The sequence below is a fragment of the Saccoglossus kowalevskii genome, chromosome 16 (genome assembly GCF_978046115.1).
Source record: "Saccoglossus kowalevskii chromosome 16, keSacKowa6.1, whole genome shotgun sequence".
In the NCBI taxonomy this organism is placed as follows: domain Eukaryota; kingdom Metazoa; phylum Hemichordata; class Enteropneusta; family Harrimaniidae; genus Saccoglossus; species Saccoglossus kowalevskii.
Genome location: NC_140656.1, coordinates 15186995 through 15214040, shown reverse-complemented (window position 1 = coordinate 15214040; position 27046 = coordinate 15186995). Strand labels below are relative to the sequence as shown.

At 42.1% G+C, this 27046-nt stretch overlaps 1 protein-coding gene across 1 annotated transcript in view; it reads left to right on the top strand.

Annotated features, from left to right (window-relative positions):
* Nucleotides 1-27046, top strand: part of LOC100375560 (bridge-like lipid transfer protein family member 2) — a 101859-nt gene that overhangs the window by 66625 nt on the left and 8188 nt on the right. The window contains exons 45-57 of the mRNA XM_085490896.1: nt 447-746; nt 2095-2253; nt 2953-3050; nt 3244-3327; nt 4129-4221; nt 4795-4847; nt 6130-6244; nt 6608-6704; nt 7076-7163; nt 9253-9423; nt 10134-10177; nt 10415-10492; nt 11059-11196. Coding sequence (XP_085347022.1) covers nt 447-746; nt 2095-2253; nt 2953-3050; nt 3244-3327; nt 4129-4221; nt 4795-4847; nt 6130-6244; nt 6608-6704; nt 7076-7163; nt 9253-9423; nt 10134-10177; nt 10415-10492; nt 11059-11196 — 1518 coding nt within the window. The remainder of the gene's footprint in view (nt 1-446; nt 747-2094; nt 2254-2952; nt 3051-3243; nt 3328-4128; nt 4222-4794; nt 4848-6129; nt 6245-6607; nt 6705-7075; nt 7164-9252; nt 9424-10133; nt 10178-10414; nt 10493-11058; nt 11197-27046) is intronic.

Sequence of the window (27046 nt, the reverse complement as noted above, 5' to 3'; positions counted from 1 at the left end):
TTTGGTACATGTATCTGTTACCGGTAATATGTTCTTGTTGCGCTTCAGAATTATTTGTTAAGATTTTTGTGTGTATGATTTACAATTCCACTTTTATAATACGATACAGTTTGAGAATTCATGAATATTTTTGTTGATTTTTGCTTCCCAGTTATTTACAAACTAGGATCATAATTATACACCATGTCATGTGACATGTCACAGTGTGTTTACTCATTTGGTAAAACAAATTTAACTTTGACTCTTTGATTTATTAATTACATCGATGAAAACAAGTATGAAAAACAAAATGGTGAAAAATGCAGCTCTGTACTTTTCCGGATAGCAAAATAGTTCTCGGTAATTTTAGTAATTCACATTCATGATGGTTATATGAACTTCAGCATTTAAAACATATGTTTGTTTTCTGACAACTTTATCATGCATAATGTTCGTTGTGTTTATAGTACTTTGCCACAGTAGACCAAGGTCTGTCAGAACGTCATGAGATACCGTGGCTATCAGTGTCTAACATAGAAGAGAGATCGTCTGTGTCGACTATTGGTAATGTCGCGGACATGGTTGGTAGCGGTCAGTCTGCGGGTGGTATCGTTAGCAACACTGTTGGTGCTACTTCATCTGTTATGGAAGACCAATCCGCCGTCCAGTTACAGAGAATGATATCACGATGTAGTTGTCAGTTTTTTTATGCGAGTTATACGGCAGATATTGATTCAGAACTTGCCACACAAGCACATTCGGATTTAGTAAGTATTCTCTCTTAGTTGATCACTAAAATAGATTAGTACTCCTTAGGTGGCCAAAAAAAGTATACTCCCTAAGTAGGTTAAAAATATAGCTGAGTACACCCATTGGTTTCCATTAAAAGTATAATTTTAGACATGAAATTGTCTAATTCCACCTTTGCTGTGATTAAGAGTGTACTTTTTAAGTGGGTAATAAATATAATTGAGTTAAAAGTGTACATGTACTCCCTATGCTGGTAATAAATATAATTGAGTATACCTTAGGTGGCCAATAAAAGAGTGCTCTCTAAGTGGGTGTGAAAAAAGCTGATTACACCTAGATGTTCCCATTAAAAGTGTACATGTACTCCCTATGCTGGTAATAAATATAATTGAGTATACCTTAGGTGGCCAATAAAAGAGTGCTCTCTAAGTGGGTCTGAAAAAAGCTGATTACACCTACATGTTCCCATTAAAAGTGTACATGTACTCCCTATGTTGGTAATAAATATAATTGAGTATACCTTAAGTGACCAATAAAAGAGTGCTCTCCAAGTGGGGCCTGAAAAAAGCTGATTACACCCACATGTTCCCATTAAAAGTGTACTTGTACTCCCTATGTTGGTAATAAATATAATTGAGTATACCTTAGGTGACCAATAAAAGAGTGCTCTCTAAGTGGGCCTGAAAAAGCTGATTACACCTACATATTCCCATTAAAAGTGTACTTGTACTCCCTATGTTGGTAATAAATATAATTGAGTATACCTTAATTGGCCAATAAAAGAGTGCTCTCCAAGTGGGGCCTGAAAAAGCTGATTACACCTACATGTTCCCATTAAAAGTGTACTTGTACTCCCTATGTTGGTAATAAATATAATTGAGTATACCTTAATTGGCCAATAAAAGAGTGCTCTCCAAGTGGGGCCTGAAAAAGCTGATTACACCTACATGTTCCCATTAAAAGTGTACTTGTACTCCCTATGTTGGTAATAAATATAATTGAGTATACCTTAGGTGACCAATAAAAGAGTGCTCTCTAAGTGGGCCTGAAAAAGCTGATTACACCTACATGTTCCATTAAAAGTGTACTTGTACTCCCTATGTTGGTCATAAATATAGCTCAGTATCCCATGGCCATTAAAAGTGTACTCCTCAAGTTGGCCTGAAAAAAGCTGATCACACCTACATGTTCCCATTAAAAGTGTACTCCTCAAGTTGACATGAAATTAGCTGTTTATATTACTAAGTGGTCATTAAAATTGGCATTAATTTGTATAATATTATGAATTGTTGGTTTCTTTGGTAACACTGAGAATGTATAGTATGGCCATCACCATTTCTTTATGTGTTTATTTGTATATTTCAGAATTGCAGTACTGATAGTGATCTACTAAGTAGAGAGGAGGCTGTCGATTCATTTACATTATTACATCATGATTTAAATATTTGTACAAATTCATCTCAGTATGCCATGATTTTAGATATTGTTAATAATTTATTACTTTATGTGGAACCAAAGAGAAAAGTGAGTATCATTATTGTTATTATTAATATGAGGTTATTACGAGGATACCTCAATGTATGCACGAAGATAGTTCAGCTGAAGTATGAACCGACGCGCGATGTACTGTCTGAGTGCATACTTTGAGGTATTCTCGTAATAGCCTTATTATTATACATCTTTTCCTTCCAAGTATACATCATGAGAATCCAGAAATCCAAAATGTTTCAGAAACAGAATCAGCGAACTTCTTTGTGTGGAGTCCGGTCAAACTCTGGCAGCCATGTTTGTTTTTATCATTAGAAGACGCTTACATGCATGATCATTCCATATTTGGAATTCGCATTTCCTAATATGGTAGGATGAAAATGCCTCGTAAATTAACGCAAAATTACGGCACGCTGTAACTTATGGCATTACAGTGAGAGATGTATTATAATAAAATCATTTATGATTTTCACATTGTTATTTTATAATATCTAATTTTAGTTATTGTTCAAAACTCTGATAAAATTGTTTGTATTTATGACCATGGTGGGCTTCAGTCAAAATTGTATGCGTAGATTGTTTACAAAATTTTTGAGTCAATTGTCAGGAAAAATAAAAATAATATTTTAAAATTGAAATAAAAAGATAAATGTTCACATTGATTTTAGAATGCACATTCACCAGAAGCCTTTTTGAAATCGGTTGTGAATTGGTTGGTTGTTTGTTTGTTAACAGGAAGCAAGTGAAAGACTTCAACGAACTAAGTTTCAAATGCAATTGACAAGCATCGAAGATCAGCGGAGTCCTTTATTGCAGTTACAAGACACTGTCAGGTATGACATGACATTGAGGAATTCACTGTCATGTTTTTGTTTATCAACTTCATCAATTTTGTGCTCTTCACTGTTATGGGAATCATTATCAACAATTTATTACCAATAACAATTTCTCTTTATGCATTTATGAAACAATTATGGTATTTGACGTGTTACTATATTAAGTGTAAGTCAATGTTCTTATCTGTAGATTTCTACTATCCAATTTACGCAAATTAGAAAGAGAACTTTATCTGGTACAACGAGAACTTGAAGACAATGCTAACGATGCTAAGTAAGTAATACCATATGTTGCATTATCTTTGCACTGTATTGCAGCAAGTCTTACAAGTTTGAGGGAAGCCAATTTGCAAACACGCTAGCAAATTGGCTAACTGCTTGGGTTTTTACTAAACAGTTGGCTTTCGGATCTCGCTGTAACAGACTTTTTACCTTCACTAAAATGCAATAGAACATACCGGGTATACCGATTCATGCATTACCCCTATTAAATAAATCCTAAAATTGTTTGAAAACAGACACAAATTCTCTAGGGAGTGCAAATGCCAACGTCAATGACAGCACTGATGAATATGATGTAAACATATTTAAAAAAAAGCTAATAATTATTTGATTATGGTTATGATATTTCTAATATATTGGCAAAATGTGGTTCATTGTTCGCAAACCGTGACTGTTCAAAAACTGCATAGTAAAGGATGTTGGGAATGACTAGCAAGCAATTGTGCAGAAGCACTTTGGGTATCAAGAGTTTATATTTGAATATGGCTCTTACTGTTCATCTGCAGAACCCACTTCGTTTTGTTTTGGGTTGTCAAAAATAATTGTGTAGCTTATTGGGGGTTATTCAGTAGGTTTTTATGTTTGTCTTTGGACAATTATATGTTCTGTAAGTGACAATTTGATGGAGATAATACAATCAAATAGTTAAATGAAAAATATCAAAAATTTGTTTCAAAGCTAGATTGGTTTTGAAATTATTGTCCTATATGTTTTTTTTTTAAATTGTCATATTTTTGAATTCATTTGTTAAGCAAGGATTTAAATGCTGGATATCACTCTAATATATTTTCAGTTTACTGCAAGAGAGCACTGATCTAGAACAACAGTTAAATGACTGCAAGGAAAGTTTATTGAACTCAAGTGAAGATCTCAGGATTATGGTCAGGTGTGTGGGAATAATTTGTACTTTTATAATTTTAATAAAATTTCAAGTAACATAGTTTTAGCAATTAATATAGTGAACACGAATCCAAACATGAATCAGTGTGATGTTTGTTTTGATATCTGTTTTTAATTTAGTTGTTTCATGATTTGATGTTATTATTATATTATGTCATTATATCGATTTACCTGCACATAGGTGTGTCTGTTGTCAAAATTAGTCATATTCTGTGACCCAGCATACAGTAGAAAGGTTAAATGTAATTTTTGGTTCATCTATTGGGGGTGAACTTCTAATAGAGCTAATATGGTATCTCCATAAGTAATCATTTGTAACTTTGCCTTATTTAGGAATTAGAAGGCATCTCCATTAGAAGCACACAGAAGTCATTCATTATATTCTGGATCATTGTATATGATTTATTTCAACCATAGATACACCTTTTATTCACATGCTACTAATTTGTGCCAATACAGTACCTATAATGTATGTGTTAATACATATTACAATTTTTGAATGTTTCCAGTTTTTGTATTAATATTTGTATTAATAATTTCTTTACATTCTTTATTTCAGTTGTTTTAAAGAAAGCCAACTACAAAATAAAATACAACTACAACCAAAACGAGGTAATAAACTTGAAACATATAAATACAATTTCAAGGGTAACCCTGTCATTGTTGCCAATTATTTTTATATTTTTTTTTAATTTTTCTTCAACTCATTTTAACAGTTGTCCAAACAGATGTGTCTATGAGTAGAATCTGACAATTAAATATAATGTGTTAGTCTGAATCTAATCCAAGTGAGACGAAAATCATATGCAAGTTGAGACGTTGATCGTTGGTGTAGAGTATCTCTGTTTACAAACAATTAAACCACTGCATCCACTCCATAAGTAGAGTATGCACTTGTATAAATTACAGAGATGGTTCTATGGTAAAAATAAGTACAATTATAATGATTCAGTGGACAACAAATGTAAGTTTTGGTTTACGTGTGCTTCTATATTGGAGATGTGCTTCTAATAGAACAAATATGGTATGCCAGCTTACCTCTGTCAAGACTGATTGACCAATTAAAGAACGGTCTGTAACAGACATTCTGATTGGTTGATAACCTCACTAGACTTGAACATGATTTGTATCCTGTTATATAATTGGCCAGATTGAAAGCGACCAGAGGCTACATCTTATTTAAATTGGGTCATAGGTCATATAAGATGAATATTCTGTACAAGTCTAAATGTGTACCCCTACTTGTATAGTACATGATGAAAATTGGAGTCAATGCAAATCTACATGCAAGAATGTACCTGATTGGCTACCCAACCCTAGCATATAACAGTCTGACCAATCAGAGAGCAGCTTGTTTGTAGACATGTTTTTTTGACGTATCAAATTCTGCCTTGTACTTGATTACATAATTGCGGGATATGCATGTCTTGTATGTGAACAATGTAGTATTTGTGTTCACTTGAGTCATGACAGGCATAAACCTAACTATTAGCACCACTAGCCTCACTCCCAATACAATACATGTATATGTAGCTGGTAAAATAATAATAATAATAATTTTTCGTATCCTTATTAGGATTTTGACTTGAAAAGTACAAATAATAATAAAAAGAAAAATATACAGGAACAATGTAAAAAAAAAAACATTCATCAGTGCTTTATTGAAGAAATTACATACTAGATTTAATAAGTTAAACATATGTAATGCCCATACATGGTCATGTGACCTCATTAAAATGATGTTATCATAAAAATTAAAGACTTAAGATTCAGTAAAGTTTTAAAAAATTGTAATTTTTTGTAAAATGTTCTAAATGTAATTGTCTAAATTTACAACCTTAACAAAGGGCTAGTATTGAAAGTATTAATAACGTCTCATGCATTTTCTTTCCAGAGGGGAGTAGTAGTGTTGTTAGAAGAGCTGAAGTATGCTTTGCCAGTGCAAGATGGAAACTGACTGAAGAAGATGGACAGTTAGCACTTGCTGATATGGAACTTAGACAATTTAAGTGAGTATTAGTTTACTACATTCACTGTGCTAGTTTTTAACATGATATTCACTTTCATTTCAGAGGATAATTTTAAATACATGTACAGCAATGTTTAATTTCACATGGATTAAGTCTTGCTGAATGCATAGAAAGTCTGTACCTTGTAACAATGTAGCCTCATAGATATTTATTTGATTGCCTAGGGAGTCTAGTAAAAGTAATTTTTGATTAATACCTAGGGAGCCTTTATGTCAATAAAGTCTGTAGCTTGGCACAATGTATCTGACAGATAGTTAATATGTAATTGCCTAGGGGGTCCAGTGACTATTATGGTGTATTAAATATTCTAATTGTTTGAAATTTTTAATTATTTCTTATTAGGTACAGCAAAGTGACAAAAAGTGATGATAGTGGTGAACATTTAATGGAACTGGGGTGGATTACTATGACTAATCTGTTGCCTAATCCCATATACAAGGTATCATAGCTGTATAGTGCCCTCTATAGTTAAACATAGCATTATTTTGTTTTTCTGCGATAAAATGGCAAGCTACCCTGTTTTCAATATGAAAATATTTTACAATCATGTTCATAGTGAGATGTATGATGTTATGATTCTTGTTTGCTCCTCTCTCCATTAAATCTTGCATATTTTGTTAAGATCCTTTTTTCTCACATCTGCTTTGCAAGTCTTCTTATTTGGCATAAAACTATAGTGTGGGAGCAACCACTGGCCAGAGACAACTTCTGATTTGTGTTTTTCAAAGAAAATAACTTGAATGTATTTGTATGCTATAAAAAAGCAGTAGTTTTCCTGACACCAATAATAATGTATTTTTCCATTAACAGGATGTATTGGCTCCTCAGGATCCCAGTGGCAAAGGTCATCTGAGTAGGCAGAAAGCACTCAGAGTCTTCTGTAAAGCTAAACCACCTGGTAAGTAATCCTTAAATGCCAGGTGGCTTTAGTAACTGGTGGGTTAGTTAAATCTATCAATCGACTTTGTGTGCTGCTGGATGGTTAGTATTCCGAAATCCTGCTGTTTCAAACTTAGCAGTGAAGACACTTCATGCCCACTTGCCTGACAGAGGAGGCTTTTATTTATACCATTGACTCGAACCTAAAATAAAAGAAGATTTTTGTATATTTATTGATGATTGTGTATAAAATTCATGAATTTAAGATAATCTGTCATTAGAGATGAAAAATATTATATTTCATTTTTGAGAACAAAGATTGCTTTTCATATCAATATTTCAGATGATAGTTTTGATTATTAATTTTTGTGATTTTGCTACAAAAAGTCGTTTTTGTGTATCAACAAAATCATTTGCTCTAATTCATATTAGTTGCATCCAGTGTGGACATTAAATTTAGGTCAACCATTGCTGAGTATCAGTGTTCCCTCTCAGTGTTCCCTCTCAGTGTTCCCTCTCAGTGTTCCCATTCAGTGTTCCCATTCAGTGTTCCCTCTCAGTGTTCCCTCTCAGTGTTCCTTCTCAGTGTTCCCTCTCAGTGTTCCCTCTCAGTGTTCCCATTCAGTGTTCCCTCTCAGTGTTCCCTCTCAGTGTTCCCTCTCAGTGTTCCCTGTCAGTGTTCCCTCTCAGTGTTCCATCTCAGTGTTCCCTCTCAGTGCTCCCTCTTGGTGTTCCCTCTTGGTGTTCCCTCTTGGTGTTCCATCTCGGTGTTCCATCTCAGTGTTCCATCTCAGTGTTCCATCTCAGTGTTCCCTCTCAGTGCTCCCTCTTGGTGTTCCCTTTTGGTGTTCCCTCTCAGTGTTCCATCTCAGTGTTCCCTCTCAGTGTTCCCTCTCAGTGTTCCATCTCAGTGTTCCATCTCAGTGTTCCATCTCAGTGTTCCATCTCAGTGTTCCATCTCAGTGTTCCCTCTCAGTGCTCCCTCTTGGTGTTCCCTTTTGGTGTTCCCTCTCAGTGTTCCCTCTCAGTGTTCCATCTCAGTGTTCCCTCTCAGTGTTCCATCTCAGTGCTCCCTCTCGGTGTTCCCTCTCGGTGTTCCCTCTCGGTGTTCCATCTCAGTGTTCCATCTCAGTGTTCCATCTCCGTGTTCCATCTCCGTGTTCCATCTCAGTGTTCCATCTCAGTGTTCCCTCTCAGTGCTCCCTCTTGGTGTTCCCTCTCAGTGTTCCATCTCAGTGTTCCATCTCAGTGTTCCATCTCAGTGTTCCATCTCAGTGTTCCCTCTCAGTGTTCCCTCTCAGTGTTCCCTCTCGGTGTTCCCTCTCGGTGTTCCCTCTCGGTGTTCCCTCTCGGTGTTCCCTCTCGGTGTTCCATCTTTGTGATCCCTCTCAGTGCTCCCTCTCAGTGTTCCCTCTCAGTGTTCCATCTCAGTGCTCCCTCTCAGTGCTCCCGCTCAGTGCTCCCTCTCAGTGCTCCCTCTCAGTGTTCCCTCTCAGTGTTCCATCTCAGTGTTCCCTCTCAGTGTCCCCTCTCAGTGTCCCCTCTCAGTGTCCCCTCTCAGTGTCCCCTCTCAGTGTTCCCTCTCAGTGTTCCCTCTCAGTGTTTCCTCTCAGTGTTCCCTCTCAGTGTTCCCTCAGTGTTCCCTCTCAGTGTTCCCTCTCAGTGAAATTGATTAGTTTGAAAAACATTCCTTGTCATTTACTGCATTTGTATTTGAATACAAGTTGATTTTTGAGATGAAATCACAGTATGTTCTACTGGCTTTGGCCTCCCACTGTACTGTACTGCACTACCCTTGGTATTCATAACTGCGTGGGACTGAATCTAGTGGGTTTGGCCCCCACTCTATTGCACTACCCTTGTAGTCATAACTGCGTGGGACTGAATCTAGTGGCTTAGGCCCCCACTGTACTGCACTACCCTTGGTAGTCGCAACTGCGTGGGACTGAATCTAGTGGGTATGGCCTCCCACTGTACTACACTACCCTAGTTAGTATGTAAACTGTGGAAATAACATAGCTCCACAACGACTATACTAGCTGTCATCAGGATATCACAAATAGAAAGTATCGCAACTCAGTAATTTCACATTTTGTATCTTTTCTTAGTTGGTGGTATATCCATTAAGGACCATTTTGAAGTAAATATAGTTCCAGTGAAAATTCAATTGACTTACAGGCTTTTTAAAACGATGATGACTTTCTTCTTTCCTGGGAGAAACATTGAACCACAATCAGAGTCCATCGTTGCTGAGGACCAGGTTTTCTTACAAAAACCAGGTGAGTAAAATATTTATAAAAATGAAACTGAATTATAATGTTTCATTTTTTTATTCTACTTGATCAGGCCTTTTAATGTTTTCTCTGTACATAAATTAAATAACAACACAGCATCCAAGTTTTTTATTATTTTGGCCGTACACATCCAAAACCATGATGTATTAATGACTGACGACAAGACACACATTTGCGTGAGGTACCTAAACACAGATACATGCAATCAGGTCACATAACAGCCACTATATAGCATCTTGAAAAACCATTCCACCTTTTGTTTAAATTATCATAATTTGTACCATGTGGTTTATTATCACTTTATCTGTCTGATTGCACGTGGCACTGTTAACAAATTTGTAATTTGTTACATTTGTTACATTATGGTTTAAGAGCAAATTGAAATACGGCATAAATTGTCTTACCATTTGGGTTTATTGTATATTTATTAAAAAGTTGCTTAAAATCATCATAAGTTTAAAGTAGGAATAAGTGGATGTAGAACTTGAACCAAAAAGCTTAGATTCTGCACTGATGACTTTTTCATGTTCATGTTCATTTTCTTCAATACTAACCATTACACATCACTTGTAATGCAGTATCTTACTAAGAAATGAACATGGATCATTTGCACAGCAAGGTACTAATAAAAAAACAACACACATGATTGGCAAGGTGAACACAGTTTTACTCTGTTTTAATTTATCTTTCATTAGGATTTGATGATGATTTGGAATCTATTGGACAAGGACTACATAGGGTATGTACTTGGAGTTGATGTGTAACATGTTTGATGGATGTACATGACTTTACGTCTTGTGGCAAGATACACTGATCATGATCAATGATCTTGTTACAACAACAAAATCAAAAACACCTATATTCTGCTTTTGACTTTTCACTTGGAAGATTGGCAATTAGGTTCTATAATGAAGGATTTACAGTTATATTGATATCTGTGTTATGATGACGAACTACACGTTTTTGTATTTCTCAGACTGGTAGTATTAGATCTACAAGTAGTGATGACTCTGTATCCACGACAACAAGTGGATCTGTCTCTACACCATCTAAGGTATAGTGATTTTTTGCTTTTTTTCATAATTCTGCTGTCTCTGTTCCTTTTGGTTATCTATGCATCAATAAGAACACTGACATTTAAACTGTTTATTTGGGAAGTTCATTTTGAATATAGTAATTTTGTTTGATTCTAACTTGCTCGTGTTACAAATAAATTTATCATCATAGCTTGTATGACTATTGTTCAACTGTGTTAGTAAGCCAACCTCATCCATGACTTGTAGTAAGTTTTTTACTGCCTAATTTTTGTGATTTTATGGCAATATTTTTGCTAAAGTTGTTGAAATTTTGTGTCATAGGACTCCTGATAAATTGTCACAAAATTTCCCAATTTTCACTGACTGGTGAAAATTTGTCACTAGCAAAATTAAAGTTAGCCAATCACATCATGGCTTTTATAATTATGATTCAACTGTATGAGTGGGCCAATCACATCTTGGCTTTTATAATTATGATTCAAATTTGAGTGATCGATTAGCTAAATGTATATTTTTTCTATAAATGAGATGCAGTAAACATTTCAAACTGGAAATTGAGAAGATGAACATTTTCTTTTTTCAGACATCAAAGAAAAAGAAAATAGCAGTTCCCAAAATTCTGATGAGTACTAATGCTATAGACAAGATGAGAGAGAGGGCTGCTAGTAACATGTTCCTGTACATAAAGATTCCAGCAGTGCCTCTTTGTGTCAGTTACAAGGTAAGGCCCTAGTGTGGCTTTGTGTCAGTTACAAGGTAAGGCCCTAGTGTGGCTTTGTGTCAGTTACAAGGTAAGCCTTAGTATGGCTTTGTGTCAGTTACTAGGTAAGGGCCTAGTGTGACTTTGAGCCAGTTACAAGGTAAGAGCCTAGTGTGATTTTGTGTCAGTTACAAGGTAAGGCCCTAGTGTGGCTTTGCGTCAGTTACAAGGTAAGGCCCTAGTGTGGCTTTGTGTCAGTTACAAGGTAAGGCCCTAGTGTGGCTTTGTGTCAGTTACAAGGTAAGGCACTAGTATGGCTTTGTGTCAGTTACAAGGTAAGGCCCTAGTGTGGCTTTGTGTCAGTTACAAGGTAAGGCACTAGTATGGCTTTGTGTCAGTTACAAGGTAAGGCCCTAGTGTGGCTTTGTGTCAGTTACAAGGTAAGGGCCTAGTGTGGCTTTGTGTCAGTTACAAGGTAAGGCCCTAGTGTGGCTTTGTGTCAGTTACAAAGTAAAGCTCTAGTGTGGCTTTGTGTCAGTTACAAGGTAAGGCCCTAGTATGACTTTGTGTCAGTTACAACGTAAGGCCCTAGTGTGGCTTTGTGTCAGTTACAAGGTAAGGCCCTAGTGTGGCTTTGTGTCAGTTACAAGGTAAGGCCCTAGTGTGGCTTTGTGTCAGTTACAAGGTAAGGCACTAGTATGGCTTTGTGTCAGTTACAAGGTAAGGCCCTAGTGTGGCTTTGTGTCAGTTACAAGGTAAGGGCCTAGTGTGGCTTTGTGTCAGTTACAAGGTAAATCCTTAGTATGGCTTTGTGTCAGTTACAAGGTAAGGCCTAGTGTGGCTTTGTGTCAGTTACAAGGTAAGGGCCAAGTGTGACTTTGTGCCAGTTACAAGGTAAGGCCCTAGTGCGGCTTTGTGTCAGTTACAATGTAAGGCCCTAGTGTGGCTTTGTGTCAGTTACAAGGTAAGGCCCTAGTGTGGCTTTGTGTCAGTTACAAGGTAAGGGCCTAGTGTGGCTTTGTGTCAGTTACAAGGTTAGGGTCTAGTGTGGCTTTGTGTCAGTTAAAAGGTAAGGGCCTAGTATGACTTTGTGTCAGTTACAAAGTAAGGCCCTAGTGTGGCTTTTGTGTGAGTTACAAGGTAAGGCTCTAGTGTGGCTTTGTGTCAGTTACAAGGTAAGGCCCCAGTGTGGCTTGTGTCAGTTACTAGGTGAGGCTCTAGTATGGCTTTGTGTCAGTTACAAGGTAAGGGCCTAGTATGGCTTTGTGTCAGTTACAAGGTAAGGGCCTAGTATGGCTTTGTGTCAGTTACAAGGTAAGGGCCTAGTAAGGCTTTGTGTCAGTTACAAGGTAAGGGCCTAGTACGGCTTTGTGTCAGTTACAATGTAAGGCACTAGTGTGGCTTTGTGTCAGTTACAAGGTAAGGGCCTAGTGTGGCTTTGTGTCAGTTACAAGGTAAGGGCCTAGCGTTGCTTTGTGTCAGTTACAAGGTAAGGGCCTAGCGTGGCTTTGTGTGAGTTACAAGGTAAGGGCCTACTGTGGCTTTATGTCAGTTACAAGATAAGGGCCTAGTATGGCTTTGTGTCAGTTACAAGGTAAGGGCCTACTATGGCTTTGTGTCAGTTACAAGGTAAGGGCCTAGTATGGCTTTGTGTCATTTACAAGGTAAGGGCCTAGCGTTGCTTTGTGTGAGTTACAAGGTAAGGGCCTAGCGTGGCTTCGTGTGAGTCACAAGGTAAGGGCCTAGTGTGGCTTTGTGTCAGTTACAAGGTAAGGGCCTAGCATGGCTTTGTGTCAGTTACAAGGTAAGGCCGTAGTGTGGCTTTGTGTCAGTTACAAGGTAAGGCCTAGTGTGGCTTTGTGTCAGTTACAAGGTAAGGCCCTAGTATGGCTTTGTGTCAGTTACAAGGTAAGGCCCAGTGTGGCTTTGTGTCAGTTACAAGGTAAGGCCCTAGTATGGCTTTGTGTCAGTTACAAGGTAAGGCCCTAGTATGGCTTTGTGTCAGTTACAAAGTAAGGCTCTAGTGTGGCTTTGTGTCAGTTACAAGGTAAGGGCCTAGTATGACTTTGTGTCAGTTACAAGGTAAGGCCCTAGTGTGGCTTTTTGTCAGTTACAAGGTAAGGGCCTAGTGTGGCTTTGTGTCAGTTACAAGGTTAGGGTCTAGTGTGGCTTTGTGTCAGTTACAAGGTAAGGCCCTAGTGTGGCTTTGTGTCAGTTACAAGGTAAGGCCCTAGTGTGGCTTTGTGTCAGTTACAAGGTAATGTCCTAGTGAGGCTTTGTGTCAGTTACAAGGTTAGGGTCTAGTGTGGCTTTGTGTCAGTTACAAGGTTAGGGTCTAGTGTGGCTTTGTGTCAGTTACAAGGTAAGGCCCTAGTGTGGCTTTGTGTCAGTTACAAGGTAAGGGCCTAGTGTGGCTTTGTGTCAGTTACAAGGTAAGGCCCTAGTGTGGCTTTGTGTCAGTTACAAGGTAAAGCCCTAGTATGGCTTTGTGTCAGTTACAAGGTAAGGCCCTAGTGTGGCTTTGTGTCAGTTACAAGGTATGGGCCTAGTGTGGCTTTGTGTCAGTTACAAGGTAAGGGCCTAGTGTGGCTTTGTGTCAGTTACAAGGTTAGGGTCTATTGTGGCTTTGTGTCAGTTACAAGGTAAGGCCCTAGTGAAGCTTTGTGTCAGTTACAAGGTAAGGGTCTAGTGTGGCTTTGTGTCAGTTACAAGGTATGGGCCTAGTGTGGCTTTGTGTCAGTTACAAGGTAAGGGCCTAGTGTGGCTTTGTGTCAGTTACAAGGTAAGGCCCTAGTGTGGCTTTGTGTCAGTTACAAGGTAAGGCCCTAGTGTGGCTTTGTGTCAGTTACAAGGTAAGGGCCTAGTATGGCTTTGTGTCATTTACAAGGTAAGGGCCTAGCGTTGCTTTGTGTGAGTTACAAGGTAAGGGCCTAGCGTGGCTTCGTGTGAGTCACAAGGTAAGGGCCTAGTGTGGCTTTGTGTCAGTTACAAGGTAAGGGCCTAGCATGGCTTTGTGTCAGTTACAATGTAAGGCCGTAGTGTGGCTTTGTGTCAGTTACAAGGTAAGGCCTAGTGTGGCTTTGTGTCAGTTACAAGGTAAGGCCCTAGTATGGCTTTGTGTCAGTTACAAGGTAAGGCCCAGTGTGGCTTTGTGTCAGTTACAAGGTAAGGCCCTAGTATGGCTTTGTGTCAGTTACAAGGTAAGGCCCTAGTATGGCTTTGTGTCAGTTACAAAGTAAGGCTCTAGTGTGGCTTTGTGTCAGTTACAAGGTAAGGGCCTAGTATGACTTTGTGTCAGTTACAAGGTAAGGCCCTAGTGTGGCTTTTTGTCAGTTACAAGGTAAGGGCCTAGTGTGGCTTTGTGTCAGTTACAAGGTTAGGGTCTAGTGTGGCTTTGTGTCAGTTACAAGGTAAGGCCCTAGTGTGGCTTTGTGTCAGTTACAAGGTAAGGCCCTAGTGTGGCTTTGTGTCAGTTACAAGGTAATGTCCTAGTGAGGCTTTGTGTCAGTTACAAGGTTAGGGTCTAGTGTGGCTTTGTGTCAGTTACAAGGTTAGGGTCTAGTGTGGCTTTGTGTCAGTTACAAGGTAAGGGTCTAGTGTGGCTTTGTGTCAGTTACAAGGTAAGGCCCTAGTGTGGCTTTGTGTCAGTTACAAGGTAAGGGCCTAGTGTGGCTTTGTGTCAGTTACAAGGTAAGGCCCTAGTGTGGCTTTGTGTCAGTTACAAGGTAAAGCCCTAGTATGGCTTTGTGTCAGTTACAAGGTAAGGCCCTAGTGTGGCTTTGTGTCAGTTACAAGGTATGGGCCTAGTGTGGCTTTGTGTCAGTTACAAGGTAAGGGCCTAGTGTGGCTTTGTGTCAGTTACAAGGTTAGGGTCTATTGTGGCTTTGTGTCAGTTACAAGGTAAGGCCCTAGTGAAGCTTTGTGTCAGTTACAAGGTAAGGGTCTAGTGTGGCTTTGTGTCAGTTACAAGGTATGGGCCTAGTGTGGCTTTGTGTCAGTTACAAGGTAAGGGCCTAGTGTGGCTTTGTGTCAGTTACAAGGTAAGGCCCTAGTGTGGCTTTGTGTCAGTTACAAGGTAAGGCCCTAGTGTGGCTTTGTGTCAGTTACAAGGTAAGGCCCTAGTGTGGCTTTGTGTCAGTTACAAGGTAAGGCCCTAGTGTGGCTTTTGTGTGAGTTACAAGGTAAGGCTCTAGTGTGGCTTTGTGTCAGTTACAAGGTAAGGCCCTAGTATGACTTTGTGTCAGTTACAACGTAAGGCCCTAGTGTGGCTTTGTGTCAGTTACAAGGTAAGGCCCTAGTGTGGCTTTGTGTCAGTTTCAAGGTAAGGCCCTAGTGTGGCTTTGTGTCAGTTACAAGGTAAGGCCCTAGTGTGGCTTTGTGTCAGTTACAAGGTAAGGCCCTAGTGTGGCTTTTGTGTGAGTTACAAGGTAAGGCTCTATGTGGCTTTGTGTCAGTTACAAGGTAAGGCCCTAGTATGACTTTGTGTCAGTTACAAGGTAAGGCCCTAGTGTGGCTTTGTGTCAGTTACAAGGTTAGGGTCTAGTGTGGCTTTTGTGTGAGTTACAAGGTAAGGCCCTAGTGTGGCTTTGTGTCAGTTACAAGGTAAGGCCCTAGTGTGGCTTGTGTCAGTTATAGGTGAGGCCCTAGTATGGCTTTGTGTCAGTTACAAGGTAAGGGCCTAGTATAGCTTTGTGTCAGTTACAAGGTAAGGGCCTAGTATGGCTTTGTGTCAAATACAAGGTAAGGCCCTAGTAAGGCTTTGTGTCAGTTACAAGGTAAGGGCCTAGTACGGCTTTGTGTCAGTTACAATGTAAGGCCCTAGTGTGGCTTTGTGTCAGTTGCATGGTAATGGCCTAGTGTGGCTTTGTGTCAGTTACAAGGTAAAGGCCTAGCGTTGCTTTGTGTCAGTTACAAGGTAAGGGCCTACTGTGACTTTGTGTCATTTACAAGGTAAGCGCCTAGCGTGGCATTGCGTGAGTTACAAGGTAAGGGCCTACTGTGGCTTTATGTCAGTTACAAGGTAAGGGCCTAGTATGGCTTTGTGTCAGTTACAAGGTAAGGCCCTAGTATGACTTTGTGTCAGTTACAAGGTAAGGCCCTAGTATGACTTTGTGTCCGTTACAAGGTAAGGCCCTAGTGTGGCTTTGTGTCAGTTACAAGGTAAGGCCCTAGTGTGGCTTTTGTGTGAGTTACAGGGTAAGGCTCTAGTGTGGCTTTGTGTCAGTTACAAGGTAAGGCCCTAGTGTGGCTTGTGTCAGTTACTAGGTGAGGCCCTAGTGTGGCTTTGTTTCAGTTACAAGGTAAGGCCCTAGTGTGGCTTTGTGTCAGTTACAAGGTAAGGCCCTAGTGTGGCTTTTGTGTGAGTTACAAGGTAAGGGCCTAGTATGGCTTTGTGTCAGTTACAAGGTAAGGCCTAGTGTGGCTTTGTGTCAGTTACAAGGTAAGGCCCTAGTATGGCTTTGTGTCAGTTACAAGGTAAGGCCCAGTGTGGCTTTGTGTCAGTTACAAGGTAAGGCCCTAGTATGGCTTTGTGTCAGTTACAAGGTAAGGCCCTAGTATGGCTTTGTGTCAGTTACAAAGTAAGGCTCTAGTGTGGCTTTGTGTCAGTTACAAGGTAAGGGCCTAGTATGACTTTGTGTCAGTTACAAGGTAAGGCCCTAGTGTGGCTTTTTGTCAGTTACAAGGTAAGGGCCTAGTGTGGCTTTGTGTCAGTTACAAGGTTAGGGTCTAGTGTGGCTTTGTGTCAGTTACAAGGTAAGGCCCTAGTGTGGCTTTGTGTCAGTTACAAGGTAAGGCCCTAGTGTGGCTTTGTGTCAGTTACAAGGTAATGTCCTAGTGAGGCTTTGTGTCAGTTACAAGGTTAGGGTCTAGTGTGGCTTTGTGTCAGTTACAAGGTTAGGGTCTAGTGTGGCTTTGTGTCAGTTACAAGGTAAGGCCCTAGTGTGGCTTTGTGTCAGTTACAAGGTAAGGGCCTAGTGTGGCTTTGTGTCAGTTACAAGGTAAGGCCCTAGTGTGGCTTTGTGTCAGTTACAAGGTAAAGCCCTAGTATGGCTTTGTGTCAGTTACAAGGTAAGGCCCTAGTGTGGCTTTGTGTCAGTTACAAGGTATGGGCCTAGTGTGGCTTTGTGTCAGTTACAAGGTAAGGGCCTAGTGTGGCTTTGTGTCAGTTACAAGGTTAGGGTCTATTGTGGCTTTGTGTCAGTTACAAGGTAAGGCCCTAGTGAAGCTTTGTGTCAGTTACAAGGTAAGGGTCTAGTGTGGCTTTGTGTCAGTTACAAGGTATGGGCCTAGTGTGGCTTTGTGTCAGTTACAAGATAAGGGCCTAGTGTGGCTTTGTGTCAGTTACAAGGTAAGGCCCTAGTGTGGCTTTGTGTCAGTTACAAGGTAAGGCCCTAGTGTGGCTTTGTGTCAGTTACAAGGTAAGGCCCTAGTGTGGCTTTGTGTCAGTTACAAGGTAAGGCCCTAGTGTGGCTTTTGTGTGAGTTACAAGGTAAGGCTCTAGTGTGGCTTTGTGTCAGTTACAAGGTAAGGCCCTAGTATGACTTTGTGTCAGTTACAACGTAAGGCCCTAGTGTGGCTTTGTGTCAGTTACAAGGTAAGGCCCTAGTGTGGCTTTGTGTCAGTTACAAGGTAAGGCCCTAGTGTGGCTTTGTGTCAGTTACAAGGTAAGGCCCTAGTGTGGCTTTGTGTCAGTTACAAGGTAAGGCCCTAGTGTGGCTTTTGTGTGAGTTACAAGGTAAGGCTCTATGTGGCTTTGTGTCAGTTACAAGGTAAGGCCCTAGTATGACTTTGTGTCAGTTACAAGGTAAGGCCCTAGTGTGGCTTTGTGTCAGTTACAAGGTTAGGGTCTAGTGTGGCTTTTGTGTGAGTTACAAGGTAAGGCCCTAGTGTGGCTTTGTGTCAGTTACAAGGTAAGGCCCTAGTGTGGCTTGTGTCAGTTATAGGTGAGGCCCTAGTATGGCTTTGTGTCAGTTACAAGGTAAGGGCCTAGTATAGCTTTGTGTCAGTTACAAGGTAAGGGCCTAGTATGGCTTTGTGTCAAATACAAGGTAAGGCCCTAGTAAGGCTTTGTGTCAGTTACAAGGTAAGGGCCTAGTACGGCTTTGTGTCAGTTACAATGTAAGGCCCTAGTGTGGCTTTGTGTCAGTTGCATGGTAATGGCCTAGTGTGGCTTTGTGTCAGTTACAAGGTAAAGGCCTAGCGTTGCTTTGTGTCAGTTACAAGGTAAGGGCCTACTGTGACTTTGTGTCATTTACAAGGTAAGCGCCTAGCGTGGCATTGCGTGAGTTACAAGGTAAGGGCCTACTGTGGCTTTATGTCAGTTACAAGGTAAGGGCCTAGTATGGCTTTGTGTCAGTTACAAGGTAAGGCCCTAGTATGACTTTGTGTCAGTTACAAGGTAAGGCCCTAGTATGACTTTGTGTCCGTTACAAGGTAAGGCCCTAGTGTGGCTTTTGTGTGAGTTACAGGGTAAGGCTCTAGTGTGGCTTTGTGTCAGTTACAAGGTAAGGCCCTAGTGTGGCTTGTGTCAGTTACTAGGTGAGGCCCTAGTGTGGCTTTGTTTCAGTTACAAGGTAAGGCCCTAGTGTGGCTTTGTGTCAGTTACAAGGTAAGGCCCTAGTGTGGCTTTTGTGTGAGTTACAAGGTAAGGGCCTAGTATGGCTTTGTGTCAGTTACAAGGTAAGGGCCTAGTAAGGCTTTGTGTCAGTTACAAGGTAAGGGCCTAGTACGGCTTTGTGTCAGTTACAATGTAAGGCCCTAGTGTGGCTTTGTGTCAGTTACATGGTAAGGGCCTAGTGTGGCTTTGTGTCAGTTACAAGGTAAGGGCCTAGCGTTGCTTTGTGTCAGTTACAAGGTAAGGGTCTACTGTGACTTTATGTCAGTTACAAGATAAGGGCCTAGTGAGGCTTTACGTCAGTTACAAGGTAAGGGCCTACTGTGGCTTTGTGTCATTTACAAGGTAAGGGCCTAGCGTGGCTTTGTGTGAGTTACAAGGTAAGGGCCTACTGTGGCTTTATGTCTGTTACAAGGTAAGGGCCTAGTATGGCTTTGTGTCAGCTACACGGTAATGGCCTACTATGGCTTTGTGTCAGTTACAAGGTAAGGGTCTAGCGTTGCTTTGTGTGAGTTACAAGGTAAGGGCCTAGCGCGGCTTCGTGTGAGTCACAAGGTAAGGGCCTAGCGCGGCTTCGTGTGAGTCACAAGGTAAGGGCCTAGTGTGGCTTTGTGTCAGTTACAAGGTAAGGGCCTAGCATGGCTTTGTGTCAGTTACAAGGTAAGGACCTAGTGTGGCTTTGTGTCAGTTACAATGTAAGGCCCCAGTGTGGCTTTGTGTCAGTTACAAGGTAAGGGCCTAGTGTGGCTTGGTGTCAGTTACAAGGTAAGGGCCTAGCGTGGCTTGTGTCAGTTACTAGGTGAGGCCCTAGTATGGCTTTGTGTCAGTTACTAGGTAAGGGCCTAGTATGGCTTTGTGTCAGTTACAAGGTAAGGGCCTAGTAAGGCTTTGTGTCAGTTACAAGGTAAGGGCCTAGTACGGCTTTGTGTCAGTTACAATGTAAGGCCCTAGTGTGGCTTTGTGTCAGTTACAAGGTAAGGGCCTAGTGTGGCTTTGTGTCAGTTACAATGTAAGGCACCAGTGTGGCTTTGTGTCAGTTACAAGGTAAGGGCCTAGTGTGGCTTGGTGTCAGTTACAAGGTAAGGGCCTAGCGTTGCTTTGTGTCAGTTACAAGGTAAGGGCCTACTGTGACTTTATGTCAGTTAAAAGATAAGGGCCTAGTATGGCTTTGTGTCAGTTACAAGGTAAGGGCCTACTATGGCTTTGTGTCAGTTACAAGGTATGGGCCTAGTATGGCTTTGTGTCATTTGCAAGGTAAGGGCCTAGCGTTGCTTTGTGTGAGTTACAAAGTAAGGGCCTAGCGTGGCTTTGTGTGAGTCACAACGTAAGGGCCTAGTGTGGCTTTGTGTCAGTTACAAGGTAAGGGCCTAGCGTGGCTTTGTGTCATTTACAAGGTAAGGGCCTAGCGTGGCTTTGTGTGAGTTACAAGGTAAGGCCCGAGTGAGGCTTTGTGTCAGTTACAAGGTATGGCCCTAGTGAGGCTTCGTGTCAGTTTCAAAGTAAGGCCCTAGTGTTGCTTTGTGTCAGTTACAAGGTAAGGCCTAGTATGGCTTTGTGTCAGTTACAAGGTAAGGCCCTAGTGTGGCTTTGTGTTAGTTACAAGGTAAGGCCCTAGTGAGGCTTTGTGTCAGTTTCAAAGTAAGGCCCTAGTGTTGCTTTGTGTCAGTTACAAGGTAAGGCCTAGTATGGCTTTGTGTCAGTTACAAAGTAAGGCCCTAGTGTGGCTTTGTGTCAGTTACAAAGTAAAGCTCTAGTGTGGCTTTGTGTCAGTTACAAGGTAAGGGCCTAGTTTGACTTTGTGTCAGTTACAAGGTAAGGCCCTAATGTGGCTTTGTGTCAGTTACAAGGTAAGGGCCTAGTGTGGCTTTGTGTCAGTTACAAGGTTAGGGTCTAGTGTGGCTTTGTGTCAGTAACAAGGTAAGGCCCTAGTATGACTTTGTGTCAGTTACAAGGTAAGGCCCTAGTGTGGCTTTTGTGTGAGTTACAAGGTAAGGCCCTAGTGTGGCTTTGTGTCAGTTACAAGGTAAGGCCCTAGTGTGGCTTGTGTCAGTTACAAGGTAAGGGCCTAGTATGGCTTTGTGTCAATTACAAGGTAAGGGCCTAGTAAGGCTTTGTGTCAGTTACAAGGTAAGGGCCTAGTACGACTTTGTGTCAGTTACAATGTAAGGCCCTAGTGTGGCTTTGTGTCAGTTACAAGGTAAGGGCCTCCTGTGGCTTTGTGTTAGTTACAAGGTAAGGGCCTACTGTGACTTTATGTCAGTTACAAGATAAGGGCCTAGTGAGGCTTTCCGTCAGTTACAAGGTAAGGGCCTACTGTGGCTTTGTGTCATTTACAAGGTAAGGGCCTAGCGTGGCTTTGTGTCAGTTACAAGGTAAGGGCCTACTGTGGCTTTATGTCAGTTACAAGGTAAGGGCCTACTATGGCTTTGTGTCAGTTACAAGGTAAGGGCCTAGTATGGCTTTGTGTCATTTACAAGGTAAGGGTCTAGCATTGCTTTGTGTGAGTTACAAGGTAAGGGCCTAGCATGGCTTCGTGTGAGTCACAAGGTAAGGGCCTAGCGTGGCTTTGTGTCAGTTACAAGGTAAGGCCCGAGTGAGGCTTTGTGTCAGTTACAAGGTAAGGCCCAGTGAGGCTTTGTGTCAGTTTCAAAGTAAAGCCCTAGTGTGGCTTTGTGTCAGTTACAAGGTAAGGCCCTAGCGTGGCTTGTGTCAGTTACTAGGTGAGGCCCTAGTATGGCTTTGTGTCAGTTACATGGTAAGGGCCTAGTATGGCTTTGTGTCAGTTACAATGTAAGGCCCTAGTGTGGCTTTGTGTCAGTTACAAGGTAAGGGCCTAGTGTGGCTTTGTGTCAGTTACAAGGTAAGGCCCTAGTGAGGCTTTGTGTCAGTTTCAAAGTAAGGCCCTAGTGTTGCTTTGTGTCAGTTACAAGGTAAGGCCTAGTATGGCTTTGTGTCAGTTACAAAGTAAGGCCCTAGTGTGGCTTTGTGTCAGTTACAAAGTAAAGCTCTAGTGTGGCTTTGTGTCAGTTACAAGGTAAGGGCCTAGTTTGACTTTGTGTCAGTTACAAGGTAAGGCCCTAATGTGGCTTTGTGTCAGTTACAAGGTAAGGGCCTAGTGTGGCTTTGTGTCAGTTACAAGGTTAGGGTCTAGTGTGGCTTTGTGTCAGTAACAAGGTAAGGCCCTAGTGAGGCTTTGTGTCAGTTACAAGGTAAGGGCCTAGTGTGGCTTTGTGTCAGTTACAAGGTTAGGGTCTAGTGTGGCTTTGTGTCAGTAACAAGGTAAGGCCCTAGTGAGGCTTTGTGTCAGTTACAAGGTTAGGGTCTAGTGTGGCTTTGTGTCAGTTACAAGGTTAGGGTCTAGTGTGGCTTTGTGTCAGTTACAAGGTAAGGGCCTAGTGTGGCTTTGTGTCAGTTACAAGGTAAGGCCCTAGTATGGCTTTGTGTCAGTTACGAGGTAAGGCCCTAGTGTGGCTTTTGTGTGAGTTACAAGGTAAGGCTCTAGTGTGGCTTTGTGTCAGTTACAAGGTAAGGCCCTAGTATGACTTTGTGTCAGTTACAAGGTAAGGCCCTAGTGTGGCTTTTGTGTGAGTTACAAGGTAAGGCCCTAGTGTGGCTTTGTGTCAGTTACAAGGTAAGGCCCTAGTGTGGCTTGTGTCAGTTACAAGGTAAGGGCCTAGTATGGCTTTGTGTCAGTTACAAGATAAGGGCCTAGTATGGCTTTGTGTCAATTACAAGGTAAGGGCCTAGTAAGGCTTTGTGTCAGTTACAAGGTAAGGGCCTAGTACGACTTTGTGTCAGTTACAATGTAAGGCCCTAGTGTGGCTTTGTGTCAGTTACAAGGTAAGGGCCTAGTGTGGCTTTGTGTTAGTTACAAGGTAAGGGCCTACTGTGACTTTATGTCAGTTACAAGATAAGGGCCTAGTGAGGCTTTCCATCAGTTACAAGGTAAGGGCCTACTGTGGCTTTGTGTCATTTACAAGGTAAGGGCCTAGCGTGGCTTTGTGTGAGTTACAAGGTAAGGGCCTACTGTGGCTTTATGTCAGTTACAAGGTAAGGGCCTAGTATGGCTTTGTGTCAGTTACAAGGTAAGGGCCTACTATGGCTTTGTGTCAGTTACAAGGTAAGGGCCTAGTATGGCTTTGTGTCATTTACAAGGTAAGGGTCTAGCATTGCTTTGTGTGAGTTACAAGGTAAGGGCCTAGCGTGGCTTCGTGTGAGTCACAAGGTAAGGGCCTAGCGTGGCTTTGTGTCAGTTACAAGGTAAGGCCCGAGTGAGGCTTTGTGTCAGTTACAAGATAAGGCCCAGTGAAGCTTTGTGTCAGTTTCAAAGTAAAGCCCTAGTGTGGCTTTGTGTCAGTTACAATGTAAGGCACTAGTGTGGCTTTGTGTCAGTTACAAGGTAAGGGCCTAGTGTGGCTTTGTGTCAGTTACAAGGTAAGGGCCTAGCGTTGCTTTGTGTCAGTTACAAGGTAAGGGCCTACTGTGACTTTATGTCAGTTACAAGATAAGGGCCTAGTGAGGCTTTACGTCAGTTACAAGGTAAGGGCCTACTGTGGCTTTGTGTCATTTACAAGGTAAGGGCCTACTGTGGCTTTATGTCAGTTACAAGATAAGGGCCTAGTATGGCTTTGTGTCAGTTACAAGGTAAGGGCCTAGTATGGCTTTGTGTCAGTTACAAGGTAAGGGCCTAGTATGGCTTTGTGTCATTTACAAGGTAAGGGCCTAGCGTTGCTTTGTGTGAGTTACAAGGTAAGGGCCTAGCGTGGCTTCGTGTGAGTCACAAGGTAAGGGCCTAGTGTGGCTTTGTGTCAGTTACAAGGTAAGGGCCTAGCGTGGCTTTGTGTCAGTTACAAGGTAAGGCCGTAGTGTGGCTTTGTGTCAGTTACAAGGTAAGGCCTAGTGTGGCTTTGTGTCAGTTACAAGGTAAGGCCCTAGTATGGCTTTGTGTCAGTTACAAGGTAAGGCCCAGTGTGGCTTTGTGTCAGTTACAAGGTAAGGCCCTAGTATGGCTTTGTGTCAGTTACAAGGTAAGGCCCTAGTATGGCTTTGTGTCAGTTACAAAGTAAGGCTCTAGTGTGGCTTTGTGTCAGTTACAAGGTAAGGGCCTAGTATGACTTTGTGTCAGTTACAAGGTAAGGCCCTAGTGTGGCTTTTTGTCAGTTACAAGGTAAGGGCCTAGTGTGGCTTTGTGTCAGTTACAAGGTTAGGGTCTAGTGTGGCTTTGTGTCAGTTACAAGGTAAGGCCCTAGTGTGGCTTTGTGTCAGTTACAAGGTAAGGCCCTAGTGTGGCTTTGTGTCAGTTACAAGGTAAGGTCCTAGTGAGGCTTTGTGTCAGTTACAAGGTTAGGGTCTAGTGTGGCTTTGTGTCAGTTACAAGGTTAGGGTCTAGTGTGGCTTTGTGTCAGTTACAAGGTAAGGCCCTAGTGTGGCTTTGTGTCAGTTACAAGGTAAGGGCCTAGTGTGGCTTTGTGTCAGTTACAAGGTAAGGCCCTAGTGTGGCTTTGTGTCAGTTACAAGGTAAAGCCCTAGTATGGCTTTGTGTCAGTTACAAGGTAAGGCCCTAGTGTGGCTTTGTGTCAGTTACAAGGTATGGGCCTAGTGTGGCTTTGTGTCAGTTACAAGGTAAGGGCCTAGTGTGGCTTTGTGTCAGTTACAAGGTTAGGGTCTATTGTGGCTTTGTGTCAGTTACAAGGTAAGGCCCTAGTGAAGCTTAGTGTCAGTTACAAGGTAAGGGTCTAGTGTGGCTTTGTGTCAGTTACAAGGTATGGGCCTAGTGTGGCTTTGTGTCAGTTACAAGGTAAGGGCCTAGTGTGGCTTTGTGTCAGTTACAAGGTAAGGCCCTAGTGTGGCTTTGTGTCAGTTACAAGGTAAGGCCCTAGTGTGGCTTTGTGTCAGTTACAAGGTAAGGCCCTAGTGTGGCTTTGTGTCAGTTACAAGGTAAGGCCCTAGTGTGGCTTTTGTGTGAGTTACAAGGTAAGGCTCTAGTGTGGCTTTGTGTCAGTTACAAGGTAAGGCCCTAGTATGACTTTGTGTCAGTTACAACGTAAGGCCCTAGTGTGGCTTTGTGTCAGTTACAAGGTAAGGCCCTAGTGTGGCTTTGTGTCAGTTACAAGGTAAGGCCCTAGTGTGGCTTTGTGTCAGTTACAAGGTAAGGCCCTAGCGTGGCTTGTGTCAGTTACTAGGTGAGGCCCTAGTATGGCTTTGTGTCAGTTACATGGTAAGGGCCTAGTATGGCTTTGTGTCAGTTACAATGTAAGGCCCTAGTGTGGCTTTGTGTCAGTTACAAGGTAAGGGCCTAGTGTGGCTTTGTGTCAGTTACAAGGTAAGGCCCTAGTGAGGCTTTGTGTCAGTTTCAAAGTAAGGCCCTAGTGTTGCTTTGTGTCAGTTACAAGGTAAGGCCTAATATGGCTTTGTGTCAGTTACAAAGTAAGGCCCTAGTGTGGCTTTGTGTCAGTTACAAAGTAAAGCTCTAGTGTGGCTTTGTGTCAGTTACAAGGTAAGGGCCTAGTTTGACTTTCTGTCAGTTACAAGGTAAGGCCCTAATGTGGCTTTGTGTCAGTTACAAGGTAAGGGCCTGGTGTGGCTTTGTGTCAGTTACAAGGTTAGGGTCTAGTGTGGCTTTGTGTCAGTAACAAGGTAAGGCCCTAGTGAGGCTTTGTGTCAGTTACAAGGTAAGGGCCTAGTGTGGCTTTGTGTCAGTTACAAGGTTAGGGTCTAGTGTGGCTTTGTGTCAGTAACAAGGTAAGGCCCTAGTGAGGCTTTGTGTCAGTTACAAGGTTAGGGTCTAGTGTGGCTTTGTGTCAGTTACAAGGTAAGGGCCTAGCGTGGCTTCGTGTGAGTCACAAGGTAAGGGCCTAGTGTGGCTTTGTGTCAGTTACAAGGTAAGGGCCTAGCGTGGCTTTGTGTCAGTTACAAGGTAAGGCCGTAGTGTGGCTTTGTGTCAGTTACAAGGTAAGGCCTAGTGTGGCTTTGTGTCAGTTACAAGGTAAGGCCCTAGTATGGCTTTGTGTCAGTTACAAGGTAAGGCCCAGTGTGGCTTTGTGTCAGTTACAAGGTAAGGCCCTAGTATGGCTTTGTGTCAGTTACATGGTAAGGCCCTAGTATGGCTTTGTGTCAGTTACAAAGTAAGGCTCTAGTGTGGCTTTGTGTCAGTTACAAGGTAAGGGCCTAGTATGACTTTGTGTCAGTTACAAGGTAAGGCCCTAGTGTGGCTTTTTGTCAGTTACAAGGTAAGGGCCTAGTGTGGCTTTGTGTCAGTTACAAGGTTAGGGTCTAGTGTGGCTTTGTGTCAGTTACAAGGTAAGGCCCTAGTGTGGCTTTGTGTCAGTTACAAGGTAAGGCCCTAGTGTGGCTTTGTGTCAGTTACAAGGTAAGGTCCTAGTGAGGCTTTGTGTCAGTTACAAGGTTAGGGTCTAGTGTGGCTTTGTGTCAGTTACAAGGTTAGGGTCTAGTGTGGCTTTGTGTCAGTTACAAGGTAAGGCCCTAGTGTGGCTTTGTGTCAGTTACAAGGTAAGGGCCTAGTGTGGCTTTGTGTCAGTTACAAGGTAAGGCCCTAGTGTGGCTTTGTGTCAGTTACAAGGTAAAGCCCTAGTATGGCTTTGTGTCAGTTACAAGGTAAGGCCCTAGTGTGGCTTTGTGTCAGTTACAAGGTATGGGCCTAGTGTGGCTTTGTGTCAGTTACAAGGTAAGGGCCTAGTGTGGCTTTGTGTCAGTTACAAGGTTAGGGTCTATTGTGGCTTTGTGTCAGTTACAAGGTAAGGCCCTAGTGAAGCTTTGTGTCAGTTACAAGGTAAGGGTCTAGTGTGGCTTTGTGTCAGTTACAAGGTATGGGCCTAGTGTGGCTTTGTGTCAGTTACAAGGTAAGGGCCTAGTGTGGCTTTGTGTCAGTTACAAGGTAAGGCCCTAGTGTGGCTTTGTGTCAGTTACAAGGTAAGGCCCTAGTGTGGCTTTGTGTCAGTTACAAGGTAAGGCCCTAGTGTGGCTTTGTGTCAGTTACAAGGTAAGGCCCTAGTGTGGCTTTTGTGTGAGTTACAAGGTAAGGCTCTAGTGTGGCTTTGTGTCAGTTACAAGGTAAGGCCCTAGTATGACTTTGTGTCAGTTACAACGTAAGGCCCTAGTGTGGCTTTGTGTCAGTTACAAGGTAAGGCCCTAGTGTGGCTTTGTGTCAGTTACAAGGTAAGGCCCTAGTGTGGCTTTGTGTCAGTTACAAGGTAAGGCCCTAGCGTGGCTTGTGTCAGTTACTAGGTGAGGCCCTAG